This window comes from Ornithodoros turicata, chromosome 9 (assembly GCF_037126465.1).
Source record: "Ornithodoros turicata isolate Travis chromosome 9, ASM3712646v1, whole genome shotgun sequence".
NCBI lineage: Eukaryota > Metazoa > Arthropoda > Arachnida > Ixodida > Argasidae > Ornithodoros > Ornithodoros turicata.
Window position 1 is genome coordinate 8122827 of NC_088209.1, and position 14814 is coordinate 8137640.

General features: G+C 44.8%; 2 protein-coding genes across 2 annotated transcripts in view; one reads left to right on the forward strand and one right to left on the reverse strand.

Moving 5' to 3' along the window:
- Positions 1–6022: 6022 nt before the first annotated feature.
- On the reverse strand, positions 6023–6415 carry LOC135369370 (mediator of RNA polymerase II transcription subunit 31-like). Its single transcript, XM_064602964.1, has one exon. It carries the CDS (start codon positions 6413–6415, stop codon positions 6023–6025), a length of 393 nt encoding a protein of 130 aa, XP_064459034.1.
- Positions 6416–6685: 270 nt separating this feature from the next.
- LOC135368085 (early estrogen-induced gene 1 protein-like) overlaps positions 6686–14814 on the forward strand; it is a 38358-nt gene continuing 30229 nt past the window's right edge. The window contains exons 1-2 of the mRNA XM_064601160.1: positions 6686–6793; positions 7311–7527. Coding sequence (XP_064457230.1) covers positions 7382–7527 — 146 coding nt within the window. The 5' untranslated portion in view covers positions 6686–6793; positions 7311–7381. The remainder of the gene's footprint in view (positions 6794–7310; positions 7528–14814) is intronic.

Consider the following 14814-nt stretch of genomic DNA (forward strand, 5'->3'; position numbering starts at 1 on the left):
CACGCCAGTGCGCGTGCAGGGAAATTTTGAATCTCTCGGGTTGCCATGCTAAGCCCAAGGCACTCTGAAAGCTGTCAGAAGTTGGAGTGCAGCATTGCTCTCCTATAAATGCGGGTGGTCTGCGCTAGAAAAAATTTTAAGTGCAGCACAGGTCAAGGAAATGCGAGCAACACAATGGAGAATGAATCTTTCCGTATCTTCATTGTGTTGTTCCCAGTCATAGTGGCTGTCTTGGAGAATGAAATCATAGGCATGTGTTGGCATTCTTATCCAGCACATTAGTTGTAATCAGAATGAAGGCAGTCAAATAGTCTCCAGGTTCAACATATTCGTAGCCAGCCTGCAGTAACCGCGTATTCGCGCGAGCGACATTCCCCGAGAAGCGGAATATGCGAAAAGCGTCGTAGCTTTCTGCTGTCACGTACACTGCTAACCGTGGGGAATATCCTGCTATACAGACACGAGATATTCCGTAGTAGACAACAGGAAAACACGGTGCTGGTGTCGTCTGCTAAGTGTCGTCTGTTGCGCCCAACATCGTGTCCACGCACACTGCTAACCGTGGGGAATATCCCGCTATACAGCCACGAGATATTCCGTGGCAGACGACAGGAAAACATGCAGGCGGTGTCGTCTGCTAAGTGTCGTCTGTTATGCTCAACATCGTGCCCACGTACACTGCAAACCATGGGGAATATACCACTATACAGCCACGAGATATTCCGTAGCAGACGACAGGAAAACATGCAGGCGGTGTCGTCTGCTAAGTGTCGTCTGTTATGCTCAACATTGTGCCCACGTACACTGCAAACCATGGGGAATATACCGCTATACAGCCACGAGATATTCCGTGGCAGACGACAGGAAAACACGCAGGCGGTGTCGTCTGCTAAGTGTCGTCTGTTATGCTCAACATCGTGCCCACGTACACTGCAAACCATGGGGAATATACCGCTATACAGCCACGAGATATTCCGTGGCAGACGACAGGAAAACATGCAGGCGGTGTCGTCTGCTAAGTGTCGTCTGTTATGCTCAACATCGTGCCCACGTACACTGCAAACCATGGGGAATATACCGCTGTACAGCCACGAGATATTCCGTGGCAGACGACAGGAAAACATGCAGGCGGTGTCGTCTGCTAAGTGTCGTCTGTTATGCTCAACATCGTGCCCACGTACACTGCAAACCATGGGGAATATACCGCTATACAGCCACGAGATATTCCGTGGCAGACGACAGGAAAACATGCAGGCGGTGTCGTCTGCTAAGTGTCGTCTGTTATGCTCAACATCGTGCCCACGTACACTGCAAACCATGGGGAATATACCGCTATACAGCCACGAGATATTCCGTAGCAGACGACAGGAAAACACGCAGACGGTGTCGTCTGCTAAATGCGCAGTACGTCACTCTTGATATTCAGCACCGTGTGACTGCTCAACATAACACCAGACGGAACTTCCGCTCTGCGAGCAGTGTTTTCGCTTTTTCTTCCACTAGAATATTCCGTGAGGATGTCGCACGTGTGAATACATGGTAAGTGAAAGAAAAACTATCGAAAAAAACTATCGATGTATTCCGCATTGTTCGAAGCTGTTCCACAAACCACTAAAAATCTTCTCCGTGAACGACTAATGTGAAGTGCGTCAAGGGGGCAGCATTAAAATAAAAATTTAGGGAGAAGTCTGGAAAATATCTTCTCCTCCATAAAGCCGCGGTGGTTAACTGAAGAATTCCTGCACGTGTCGTCTGCATTAGCGGCGTGACACTGCTACACAGCTCATAAATTAGGATAGTAAAATCTAGTGGTATTACGCAGTTTGGCCTGATGTCAAGCGAGGAATGACATGCCATTATGCAACTATAGTAACACATTCACTCGCATAATTAATGCACCCTTTCCGTACCATTTTTGGGGGGGATAAAAAGGGGCATTAATTACGAGAGCAAATAGTAGTGCGTTTCCAGTGGTCCTGGACCTCATAAATCCTCAATACTGTTTTAAGAACACTACTACTTACCTAGCTGTCTCTTTGTGATATGGAGGCGTTTTGCGAGGGTGGCAAAAAAGTTATAATTTCTAAGCACGAAGCCCTGTTTGAAGTGAACTCAATGCTGTACTTTTTCTCAGAGTGCTGGAATCTGCAATGAGGAGCATATCAGTCTTATCACAATCGTTGAGCATGAGCTCCAGAGAAGTGGTGCAACAGGGGCGTACACATCTTACTCCCTTCCGGGTGGGGATGCTTCCCTTTAGAAAGTTTTTTTAAAAAAATAAAAATAAAAACATTCCCACTTATTTGCGATATTTGGGCATGTTCGTTAATCGGGCGAAAAAAAAAGAAGAAAAATACAGTATCGCTTATCTGCTGATTTGATCCCGCAGCCAGCCCCATTCACTGTGCGAGGGGGTTTGCTTTGCCATCCTGTCGCACCACTGTTTCTGGCAGCATGAAATCTAGTCACGTAACATGTGGAACTTGAGTCATATTATGTGATGTCCTCGTATGTGAATACTGTGTATAAATGGAATAAAATCTATTTATCTCAGCATTGGATGTTGAATTTGATTGTTAAGAATGCTCAAAATGAAAATGCTTGGAAAATATCGTCACTGTGCAGGAAGAAAAAAAAAAATATATATATATATAAACTGTTGTTAATTAATGCAAGGTAGCTTGTGGAAAGCTTTATCTCCAGATCCTACTGTGGTTCACAGCGTAACCAGCTTCGATATGTTCTTGGGAAGGGCAAGTCCTTTTTTGTTGTTGTTTCTGATGCTGTTACTGCTTTCATTTTCCTACTAAGAGTTCACTGGGTGTACAATGCACAAGGAATTTTGCTTCTGTGATATCGTACATCTTCCACCAACCTTTCATGAGCACGACCGAGTCAAGACGTCTGGGTCGACAGAAACAGTTCTAACTGCGTATCACCAGCATATCACCAAGTAATCAGTCAGCTCAGGACGCTTTGCTGTGTTCCCAGCACGACACTGACGAAATTGCTAAAAACGTGGACACCACCTCTTTAAACTGCACCATGCCTAGTATATGTACACTTTTCAGACAGCTGCAACACAACAAAGCGGTCCCTGTCGACCTTTCCTTCTAGTTTTTTCGTTATCAATAAATAGATACCCTGCTCACCACGCACACATAAAAAAATTAAAAATTCACTATAATGTGTTTCACTGCCGTCAGCCATGTAAGAGCCTTCATAATGCCTCACGTGCAAGTGCCTTCATCATTTGTGCACGTCTCGCGTGCATCATTTGACCTCGTTTCTGAATGCACTCGTACTGACCTCACACCCCTCAGGCCCCACTGGTGACTTCACTCACACAGACCTGGCACCCCTCAGACCTCATGACTGCACTTCTCTCACAGGAGGTCTCATGAGGGGCAAAACCTCATGAGGTTAAGACCCTCATGGGTGAGGGCTTGCGTTTGTGAGGGCCGTGGGGGTGAGGACGAGCGAGGCCATGTTTCCGTGAGGGTGAGTGCGAGTGAGGGCATGTGCTCGTGATCATTATTTGAGGCGTAATTCGTCACGTGACAAAGAAACAAGGTTGATGGGAGGTACACTGTGCTTGTTACACCCCAACTACGATATATGCAGCCATTTTTTTGCCGATCGTTCCAAAGTATCCTTTGAAAAGAGAAGTCAACGTAGTAAAGATAAGTCTTTGGTAGTTCAGACAACAAATGTCGAATGAACTCTGCCGCGTAAACTACGTCAGTCGATAGACTCATGTTCAAGTTAAGAAGGAAAAGAAATCTAGTCCGTCATCTACATACATCTTTGGAGATAAGGAGGCAAAATAGCGTACCAGGAGAAATACCGCAGTGCCACCACAGGGGAGGGTTTGCGTAGTGCCGTGCGGCCAGTCTCTTAACAGCCAATTCGGCACCAGAGCGCGCGTGATGAATTACACCATCTGGCGGAGGAAAGGGAGTGACGTCTCTGTGATGATTCATCCATTCGGTGGCATAGTACCGTATTTTCACGCGTATTAGCCGCACCGCAGATAAGCCGCAGGACTCGTTTTTAGATACATTTTGAAAATGTTTTTGCAGATAAGCCGCACTCGTAGATAAGCCGCGGGTAATACGACGCGACTGCTTTGTGCGCTAAACCAGTGATGCACATACAAAATCAACAGAGACGCTTAACGCTCGTCAGCGCCGTGCTCCCTGCCAGCTGCCCTGTTCCCGTACTTGTCCGCGAAGTCGACGACTTTTAGTTTGAAGCCGCTGTCGTGGCTGTGCCTCAGCGTTGGAGCCATGCCTCACCTCTAACTGCCGTGCCCATGTCCACGAATGCTGCTGCTCTCGTCAAATGAGAACTGACGCTTAGCTGACCACGTTTTATCCCGATGACAGGTGTATTGAACCCTTCCTGTGGGTCTGCCGACAAAGGAGACCGTGGGGAAGGCCATAAACCCTGTCCACATTCCGGTGTCGGCATGATGTATAACAAAGGAGGTCAGTTCTAGCGTTCTACTAAGATCGGATTGTGCCCTTGTTGCGTGTTTTTCGTGGATTGGACGGGTTAGTCCACTCGAATGTGGACTGGACCCGCCCCTGTTCGGTATTGTTCGTGCACTGGCAGGGCGGTCCTGTTCCGAAAAACATGAGGCACTGTCGGCCCTTTCGTTTAAGCCGGGGTATGGGGAAAGTACCAGGGAAAAATAGTCACCAGATAAGCCGCACCGACGGATAAGCCGCAGAGCGTCCGCGAAAAAAATAAATCGCGCATAAGCCGCGGCTAATACGCGTGAAAATACGGTAATACTATTTTGAGCGCCGATAGACTGGATTTCTTTTCTTCCTCAAGTTGAACACGACTATAGTACCCCTGTCGTACGGGCAGTCTTAACCGCTGTTACGCTTAACTGCAGTTACAAGACCAAACCACGGTTATCGTGAACCACAGTTTGTTGTTGCCACACGGCAGCTTGTGACTGTTTTGGCAGTGACCATGTGACGGTGACACAAGCGCCATGTATATTTTGGTTGTGCAGTATATAATGAAAACAAAAGGGCATAACAGGGGGTTATTAGGGGGGGGTTCTGGATAAATCACTGTGATTGAGCAGCTCGGATATTGTGTAAAGGTTACGTTTGCTCTTACAGTTTGAATCCTCAGCTTTCAAATGACATTAAAATAGTGTCGGAAGAGTTATTTTGTGTACCTCATTTGCTTCGAAAACTTTATGTGCTAGCAACTTATTCACAAGCCTACCTAGGCCTTTTGTCGTCATCATTCAAACTGTTCATCACTGTTCTCTTGGGACATGAAGCCACAAATTATAGATTCAATCAATTCATCAATGAGGTGAGAAATGGAACTGTAGCACATTAATTACTGAACTGCTGCGCTACAAATTTTGTGCTCTCAATGCTGAATCGATCTGGGGCCACTAGCACAAATGCTGAAGAAATTCCTCAACGATGCTGTAAGTAGTTTTGCCGGTGCTTTACAAACAAGCACCACTGAAAGTAGCTAGTGTCCTCAATGCTCACCATCAGTGAGGATATTTCCTCAACATTTGTGCAGGTTACAGTCACTAAATGGGCTTCGCTTCAGACTAGCGACATTTAGGTTCCAAGGGCAAACAGGAATTCTGTGTTGCTAACTCTGAAGTGACCCTAGTGCAAGTAGACAGAGTCTCAATAAGGACGCATTCATCATTTTCAGTGTTGGTTAAGTTATGGAGAAGCAAATCAGAACAGCAACGACCCTGTTTGTTGTCATTTGTGTCACGAAATAAACTGTAAAACAAACGAACCAAAAAAAAATTGTGTGGCACCACTGTAATTCCGTTAAAAGGCCATACACTCAACGGTGAAGTAATTGGGACACACGGGAACTGCACAAGCACAGTCATCTCCGCTAAAATGCATCACTCTCACAGTTACGAACGCATCTCCCGCAATGCACATGTTCACGGACGTGACGCGGAATTAATTCTCGGCGACTTCTGGCTGTTCTTTTAAAATAACGGCTCTCCCGTCTACTTCTGTGAAAGCGGCGTCGTTGAAGCCGCAGCGGTATCTTGCTGCGGAGGCTGCAGGAGTCGCATTCGCTTTCTGGTGTAATGCTGCCAATGTAGCAACTGCTGATCTTCGATGAACTTGGCGCACTGAGCGTTCGTGATCTCTCGTCTGAAGTGTTCATACTGCAGCAGTTCCAGAAAGTACAAGCACATTGGATACTTTAGGAACCTGGCGTAGTCCGGTTTTTTCCAGTACTGTAAGTAGTTCAAGTAGTTGACAAAGGCCTTGTCTTTCAGGTAGCCCCGCTGAGCGAGAAAGTTTAAATATTCCGGATTTGCTAAACACTGTACAAACTCCAATTCGATCTGAAAGCGTAACTTTTGTTGCTCTTCCGTTTCTTTGACGTTCATGCTGCAAAACTCTGGTTCAACTTAGACAGCCTTGAAATATGTACATCGGCAGATGACAACAACGCCGAAGACGCCGGAAGGCTGCCATTAGGGAGTGTACTCCGCGGTGACTGCAATTGTGAAAATTTGAACTTCGTGAAAAGGCTACGCAAAAATTATTACGTTGCTAACATTTGACGCAAAAAATAGCCACTAGAATATTTCGTGCACAACATATGTCGTTGTTTCTTACATGCTAGATTTGGTGGGCGACGAGTCCAGATCGCTTATTTTTGTTTCTGCTCCGTACTGAGCATCGGACATGTTCCTAAAATAATCGATGTGGTTTATGCTTCCTTGAAGCTCCGAATGCCTTTTGTCACACTGCTTGATTCCGTGGTAAGAAACTTCACATATGTATCACGTGCTGGTTTCAATGGGTGCTTGCAGAAACGTAGCTTATTTACCGTTGTTAACATACCGCTGCAGCAGATTGTGAACTGGAACATGTAACAACCAGTCATCCAGCGTACCAGTGGTAGATTTGGAGCTGATTTTGGTTAATGAGCTTCGGTTCATCGTTAGTGCCGCTCAAAGTTGTAACACGTAGTGTTTGCGCTTCGTCTGTTTCGCTCGAAAGGCTCGTGCTCTGTAATCATTCATTGCCATTCAATAAACATTTGCGTACACTTGCACCAGCCTATCGTGCGTAGTAGCCACCGTGCAGCGAACAATATTTTAGTTCGCAACGCGCAAAGAAATGTGGACTGTATGCCCTTAAGTTTAGCTGATGCTATATGTAATGTCCCAGCTACGAGAAATTTTGTTTATTTCAAAACCGTATTTAAACGCAATTTCGCCGCGTACCGTTTCGGATGTTATTGAATAGTGAAAGAGCGTAACCTTTATTTTCCAGTTTGTTCATGCAATGTGAAGCTGCCATGATATTCGCCGGCGGCATTTGCCCTGCCGATTGTAACGTAAACCATGACCTTCATGCTGAAGAAGAAAAAGTATAAGTTCCAGGTTGACGTTTTAATTGAAGAGCTGACAGCCGTTCCTTTCGTCAATGCCATTCTCTTCGCCAAGATTCGCCTCCTCGACGGCGGCAGTTTCTGCGAGATATCGTCCAGGTGAGCGCTGACATTATACATTACGATTTCCGAGGCCCGTGCGGGCGGGTGTCGCCTTCCACAAAAGATTGCTACCGAGAAATAGTTGCGCTATCGGAGCACGCACGAGTTTTACGATCTGTGTCGGTGCGACCAAGGACGTATAGGAGCAGAACAGAGGCAACTTGACAATCCCCATCGCATGCAACCCGCGCTCTGCAGTGTAGCTCGGTTTCGTCTGTCACGTAGGTGAGGAGACAATGCTACGTTGTCACAAGCGAAACAGAATGCCCAAACAGGAGCACGCTATGCGCACTTACGTGCCGTGATTATACGTTGCCTTTAACGCAGGGATGGGCAGTAATACGCATATTTTGTATTATAATACTAATATATAATACTTCCTAGAAATCGGTATTATGATACAGATACAAATACATTTCAGAAATGAGTATTATAATACATAATACTAATACTTCTGTGTATTACACGAGTAATACTTGTAATACGCTTGTAATATACTCAACTTGGGAAGAAAAAAAGGAAAAAGAACAGAAGAATTACTTAGATATATGCCCATTACTTATCGAGACAATCATTCTCCAATGACGTTTTGTTCACGTTAACATTTTTGCACATGGCCTGATCTTTCCGAATAAGATCAGATAGCGCTGATCAATTCGATCGCAGTGAACAACTTGCTCTCACTGTGTCAGAGCCCTGATTTCATCCACACTGGACGATAAAATGTGGGCCGTTCAAAAACCTGTGACTGCCCATAGTGCAACCACGTACAGGGGTGACTTGTACTGGTATGACTCATCCTTACGAATTCTGCAGTAGAAGGAATGCGAGGAAACCTCCAGTAACCTCTGGCCCCAAAGTCACTCGCTTTGGGATAATTTGGGGCAGGGGAACACTGTAATAGGAGCCTTGTTCGTGTTCAAATGTTTGTGGGACCCGAAAAATTAGTGATAAAGTGCACGGGTGACACTTTGCAGGTCGAACTTACGACCTCTGGGAAAGTATTACACCTTCAAAAGTATTATAATACATGTAATACCTCGTTTTGTGTATTATAATACAGATACAAATACATTTCAAAAATGAGTATTATAATACATAATACAAATACTCAAAAGTATTACAATAATAGTATTATAATACAAAGTATTACTATTACTGCCCATCCCTGCTTTAACGGCATCGAGCTCCACGTTTCGGGGCGTTATGTGGCGCCTGCCACGAAATGTGCTTGTAGGTCCCGCATCAGCGACAAAACTTTTTAAACGACATGCTTCGATTTAATTTCCTTAGCGTATCTACTTTCGGGGACTGAACTAGAAAATTTTTGGTGGAGGGTTTGTAAAATTTTGTTCGTCCATGATTGTTTTAAGTCATGTAGCCATCTAACATATTTAGCACAATGATACGGATACCAGTTGTTCATAGACGAGAAGCTCATTCATGTCGTACCAGACAGCCGTTTTCAAGGAGCCCATGCGTTACAGGATAATGTGAAGCACCATCTGGTTGTTTTTTGCGTGACGTAACCGCTTTTGTTATACTCGCCTCAAAAATGAGTTCTATGCAGATGTTACGGCAGCTGCAGCTCCTTACAGATGTACTGACCAGTGCCGTCTGTTGCCTTAAGGTTACTGCAGCAGTTGTGGACATTCCGTGGTGTAATACGTAGTTCTAGAATGGTGCGAAGTCTGCCTTGGAACTTGAATGTAGTGCAAAGGTTTTCTCAGGGAAACATTGCAAGAGGCCTTTATTTTTCCAAGAAATAACTTTCTTTGTAAAGGTTGACACTTGGTCATTTTGGAAATTTGAAAAAAAAAAAAAAAAATACGGGGACAGAAACATAAATACACTTGTAGTTCCTCCTTGTGTTTTGATTGCGTCAAAGATTCAAGGCAAAGTTTTATTAGAGCACTTTTTTTTTTTTTTACTTTTATTGCAGCATTTCGCAGATTCCATTTTCTTGCTGGGTTGCAGAACCAAAGCTATTGTAAATTTTTAAGTCTGTGCATTTCGCAACTTGTTTTTCTTTTTTCCTTTTTGTGCTTCATGCTCTGTTTAGGAACTGTAGGAGATACAGTTGGCAAACGAAACTGAAACTTGGTCTCGTTAATCCACATTAAAATGCAAAATTCATTTTTTGAATTCCTTCAGGAGACATTGGACAATTTTATTTAGACCATATTTAGACAGTATTTAGACAATACTGTAGGCCCTTCTGAGTCCCAGCAGGATTGGTAGGACGTAACAGGGTAAAGACATACAGGGTCACATTTGGGCAATGTATCCGGTTCCAGATGGCAACAGTTTTCAGAAGGCGAGAGTTCTTGTATTTATTCCTTTGAGCGTATATCGGTTTTAAACCGGAATAATTCCAATCTGGGCTCAGATAACATTTGTGATGGGGACGGTTATTTCCCGTACCGGTAAAAAAAAAAAACGAATCTTCCTGCTAGCATCCAACATTTTTCTAACTTCTGCATGTCTTTGTGAGACATCGGAGTAGCAGGAGGTGCAGACTGTGGACAATGTCATATGGGAGAGATTGGTTGAGGATTGTGAAGACAGTGAAAACTCGCGACCTTGGCTGCAACTGTATTTAAATTTTTTTTTTTTCCGCTACAGACACCGTGGGGCGCTCAACGCACGTGTGCGACGCAGCCGAGAATGTTGCAACCCGATTGGTTGTCGCAGAACTTGCGGCTTTGAATTGGCCTTTCGTTCACGCTACATGATAGCAAGATTATTGTTGCTGTGTAAGAATACCCGAAAGCGCAATCCACTGCAGATGGGGGAATGAGAGATTTATGAAGGCTGTTTGCATCCATCCTTTAATGTTACTTGCAATGTTTGCATTAACTTTCACGTCAGTCGCGCAGCGGTTCATGTGCGTACGGTTTCTTACCTTGTACGGTTATATAGTTGGACGGACGCCATTCCGTCAGTCGATGAACAAGTGTGATGTAATGAGATTCGTTGCGTGTCTTTTCGTTTGTACCAGCTCGGATCGCCGCGTGAAGATATGACAGTTTACCATTGAGACACCGGTGCTCTTCTGCCAGCGTGTGTACTCGCGCAGATGCGTCGAATATTACCTAAGATAAAAGCTGCTATCAAAGTGGAGAGGCCCACATTCGTGAAGATTATCTTGGTACTCGATATACCGAGCATTTTATCTTGTACAAGCAAGAATAGCGGAGGGCAAGGCCGGCTTGTGTTGCAACGGAGAGGCTCGTTTGCTTCTTGTGTTGTTTTATCTCGCGTGTTGTCATCTTCCGCACGAAAAAAAAAAAAGATAGAGAAAGAAAGAACGGGACACCTAGACCCGATACTGTGTCATGGTCGGCCTTGACTTTAGTGTGGTTTGTTGACGGGATTGTACGTACCTCGCATTCCCCCGTTTCGTAGCTCTATTATTCAGCGAAAGACTTAACTAATCCACCACTTTCTATGTGGTAGGTGCGGTATTACCGTGGTGCTAGCAAGCATCAATCAGTCAGTCACGCTTAATCTGGATGATGATGAGTGAGGTATTCCACGCACATTGTGACAGGAGATACTCTGTCACATTGCTTGAATGGGAATGGTGCTTTGAGGGCATTTGTGAACCGTGTTTGTTTGTTTGTTTGTTTCTTTCTTTCTTTCTTTGTTTGGTAAACGGTTTAGTAGAATACAGAGTCAGATATGGGACTGTTAGGGTGGACCCTGTTATACTGACCCTGAAAAATGAAAAGAAAAAAAAAAAAAAACACTGCAGCATACTGTGCAGAGAGGACAAAGGTATTCGGTATCACGGCTTTCATAAATGGGCACTTTGGGACACAGTGCAAAAATTACATCGCACACATTAATTGCATAGTAAACATGAGCTAGTTTACGGATATGACTAGTTGCAGAGGAAGTATTTTCGAGTCTTATCTTGAAATTGATGGAAGGAAGTGACACCCGTAATGTCCACTGGCAAATTATTCTGGACCATACAGCTGTAGAATTTGAAAGAGAAAAAAAGCTAAATTAGTCCTCGGTGTAGAAATCTCAAGCATGCCCGTGTTACTTCTGAAAGTGTAATTCGTGTCGCGACGACTGGGTAAAAAATGCAGAATGTTCGACATTTGAACGAACGTTTGACCATGGACCGAACAATTTTGCCATAATTTAGAGATGGAGGGTCTAAAAGTCTACCTAAGGACACTGCAAGCATCATCCTGGAAGATTGATCAATGTGGACAATGGAGAAGGACGCGTTCCGAATTTTCCACCTCCCACAGTGACAGCATGTTAGTCCATTTTTCGCAGGCAATGATGCATGTAAGCATTGTTATCTTCTGTTGCGCGCAGCAGAAAAGAAAAATGTTTGTGCGAACGAGGCAGTGTGAAATGGCAATCAGTTTATTGCAATATGCCTGAATGGCCATCTGACAGTCTACAGCTGTTGTCTGCAATAAACCACTTCGACTGTAGGCATGTTGAAAGTACAGGCGGGTGCTGACGTGTCCGGAGAAGCGTACGTCTAAATCCTTACCGTGGGAAATTGGCCACCTTTTTGAGGTTTTTATTTCTTTATGGTCCTCGCGCGTATGTCGCTAAAATTTTGAGTACGCGTACCGGTAGTATGCCCACTAATGAGGTGAGCACTTGAGTCGTGAGCAGTGGTGAGCACTTGAGTCGTAACACCTGTCATTAGAGCCCTGCACCATCCGCGGATGGAAGCGGATATCCGCGGATATCCGCAAGATGCTTGCGGATTCGGATGAAAATTTAGAACTTTCTGCGGTGTGCGGATCGGATACGGGTGGCGCGAGGTCGGATGCGGATCGGATGCAGTTACGAAGGCAGCGGATCGGTAGCGGATCGGATGCGGATATATCGCGTGCTGTAATTTGTCCACTAGCAATTTATTTGCATTGCGCGGCGACAGCGGGGGGATGCTCGGGTTCACCATTGACCATGCGCGGCCAAGACAGGAGAGAACGTATTCTGACGTCTCGAAGCGCACGTGCACCGACAAGGTAGCGTTCCACGCGTTCCAGAAGTCTCTCCCTATCGCGTTTGTTGAAACGTTTCCCGCCGCTTGTCGTCATGAGTCCTTCCGTGACAGCGTGGAAGCATATCCGAAATTATACCAACATATGCTTGCGGCGGTCTTTACGCGTCCTTCGAAACGTGCGGATTTTGCGGATCGGATGCGGATGGTGCGTTTTTGTCAGCGGATCGGATGCGGATGTAAACTGTTGTGTATGCTGCGGATTCGGATCGGATGCGGACCACGTGCGCGCGGATGCGGGTCGGATGTGGATGCCAAAAATCTCATCCGCGCAGGGCTCTACCTGTCATAATTGAACACGATGAGGAATAGAGAGCACGGTTACAGGCTGACACCCCCCCGAGAGGGAAAAAAAAAAACGAAGGAGACGTGTGCAGAAATGGTAGCAATGTTTGGAAGCCAGCCAGATGGAGAATTAGATCCTTGAACGGAATGTGACCAAATGTAGTATACTGATGGGTAGAGTTGAAAATATCGAACAAATGGGGTCCAATTTGCCACATTAAAAAAAAAAAAAAACGAGAGGAGAAATATCGTAATGACAGATGCTCTCTCGGTAAATACTATGGTTCATCTTATCTTGGCGCTTCGTTATTTTAATTCGTGGTAAACTGGGTATTGCTATGCAAGTTTGAAGTGAAGGTTTTCGCGACTGTTATTTCAGCGCGAGTGGTTTGGGAAACTCATTGTACTTTGCACACAGGAGCAGTAGGTGGGGTAGTGTGTACTTGACCTTGGCAACGTATCCTTGAGTTTGGTTAAAATAAAAACAGGCAGAATGCAAAAACGAACAGCACAGGACAATACTTTAAATAAATATAATTTGGCTCATTGCAAAATCATTTATGGCTGTTGTATGTGTGTGCTGTGTTCATTCTCAACAATGGAGTGATGAGCGGGTTTTATTATCTCGCATTTCAAGACAGATTATCAGTTCATAGAGATAGAGGTGGTTGAGAAAAAAAAATAGCGTGTGCTCACGTACGCTGCATATAAAGGTGCTTCCTCATCAAGATCCTATCTTTTAGCTTTATAACGTGGTTTACGGACTTCCTGAAATCCTTCCTCGTTTCGAGTATTTGCTTTCTATGTTACATCTCGGTAAATAGTATAGATAAATTAAACTCTCAATCGTGTCACCGCAACTGTTACTTTCTGAAAATCCACGATACGACTGCGCGTTAAGTTCCGATGCGCTATCTGAAAACTGCTGGAGAGCAGCCACAACATACAAAGGAAAGTAGGATGTCAGTGATGCGTTCACTGGAACCTTGTTCTGCTCGCTCAGCGGAGAGGATGAAGCAACTTCCCCTTAACGCACCATTAATCTGGGCGAGCTTTTGATGAAAAATTCATTGGGCTGCCGTGAGCCCTCTGGCAGTTCATATCATCACCGGATCAGTGTGACCTATTAAGTAAGAGTGGAGGAGAGAGAGTGTGCAGAGAGGGGCATATATTGCCGCTCAGACATCAAGATGGCCAGGATCGGTGTCTTACCGGATGAGTTTCGTCATGGTCGCTCCCCTTCATCATTCTGTGTCTGTGAGTCCCGAGGGATCGCTCGTCTTCAAGCGGGGCGAAGACCTTGCCATCGTTGCACGCAGCTTGCTGTGCAAGTGGTCTTCGTCCTGATGCCAACCAGTGTCATGCTTTCGACTTTGAGTTATCACCAAATGAAGTTCACCTTGGGTTTCACGGCATGCGGCAAAATACCGGGGGAACGCTGCACTTTTTCTTCTGTTCGAATTATATATTTATTGTCCCACGTAAAACTAAAATATGTCTGCGACATTCTGTTCTTTGCACTTTGAGAATATGCAGTTTTAACAGATTTGTAACTTGCAATCAGCAGCTTTATGTGTGCTGTGGCTGCATACATGTTTAGATGTTTAGCATGCCTTAGCTGCCTTAGCATGCTTGCTTGCAAGCTTAGCCTTAGCATGCTTCCTGTTCTAAATGCAGATGTTTAGCATGTCTAACACATATGTGCTGGTGCGTGAAGGAAAAAGATGTGCGGATAAACTTTCGTTAATGTTTTCATAAAATTTAAACTGTTTTTGTCTTGGGGGGGGGGTTAGATGTTGGCAACCACTAGTTGTCGCCACGAATGGTGCACATTATTGGCATTCTGTGTTTCAAAAAGGAAGGTCAGTTGCTATAGGGGATTATTACGTTAGTTGTTTAATTGTTATTTTACGTTATGTACAAAAATTATGTGAGAAATTCCAGTACATTGACAT

Coding starts and splice junctions, on each gene's coding strand:
- LOC135369370 (XM_064602964.1), bottom strand. CDS start 6,415: ATGAACGTCAAAGAAACGGAAGAGCAACAAAAGTTACGCTTTCAGATC.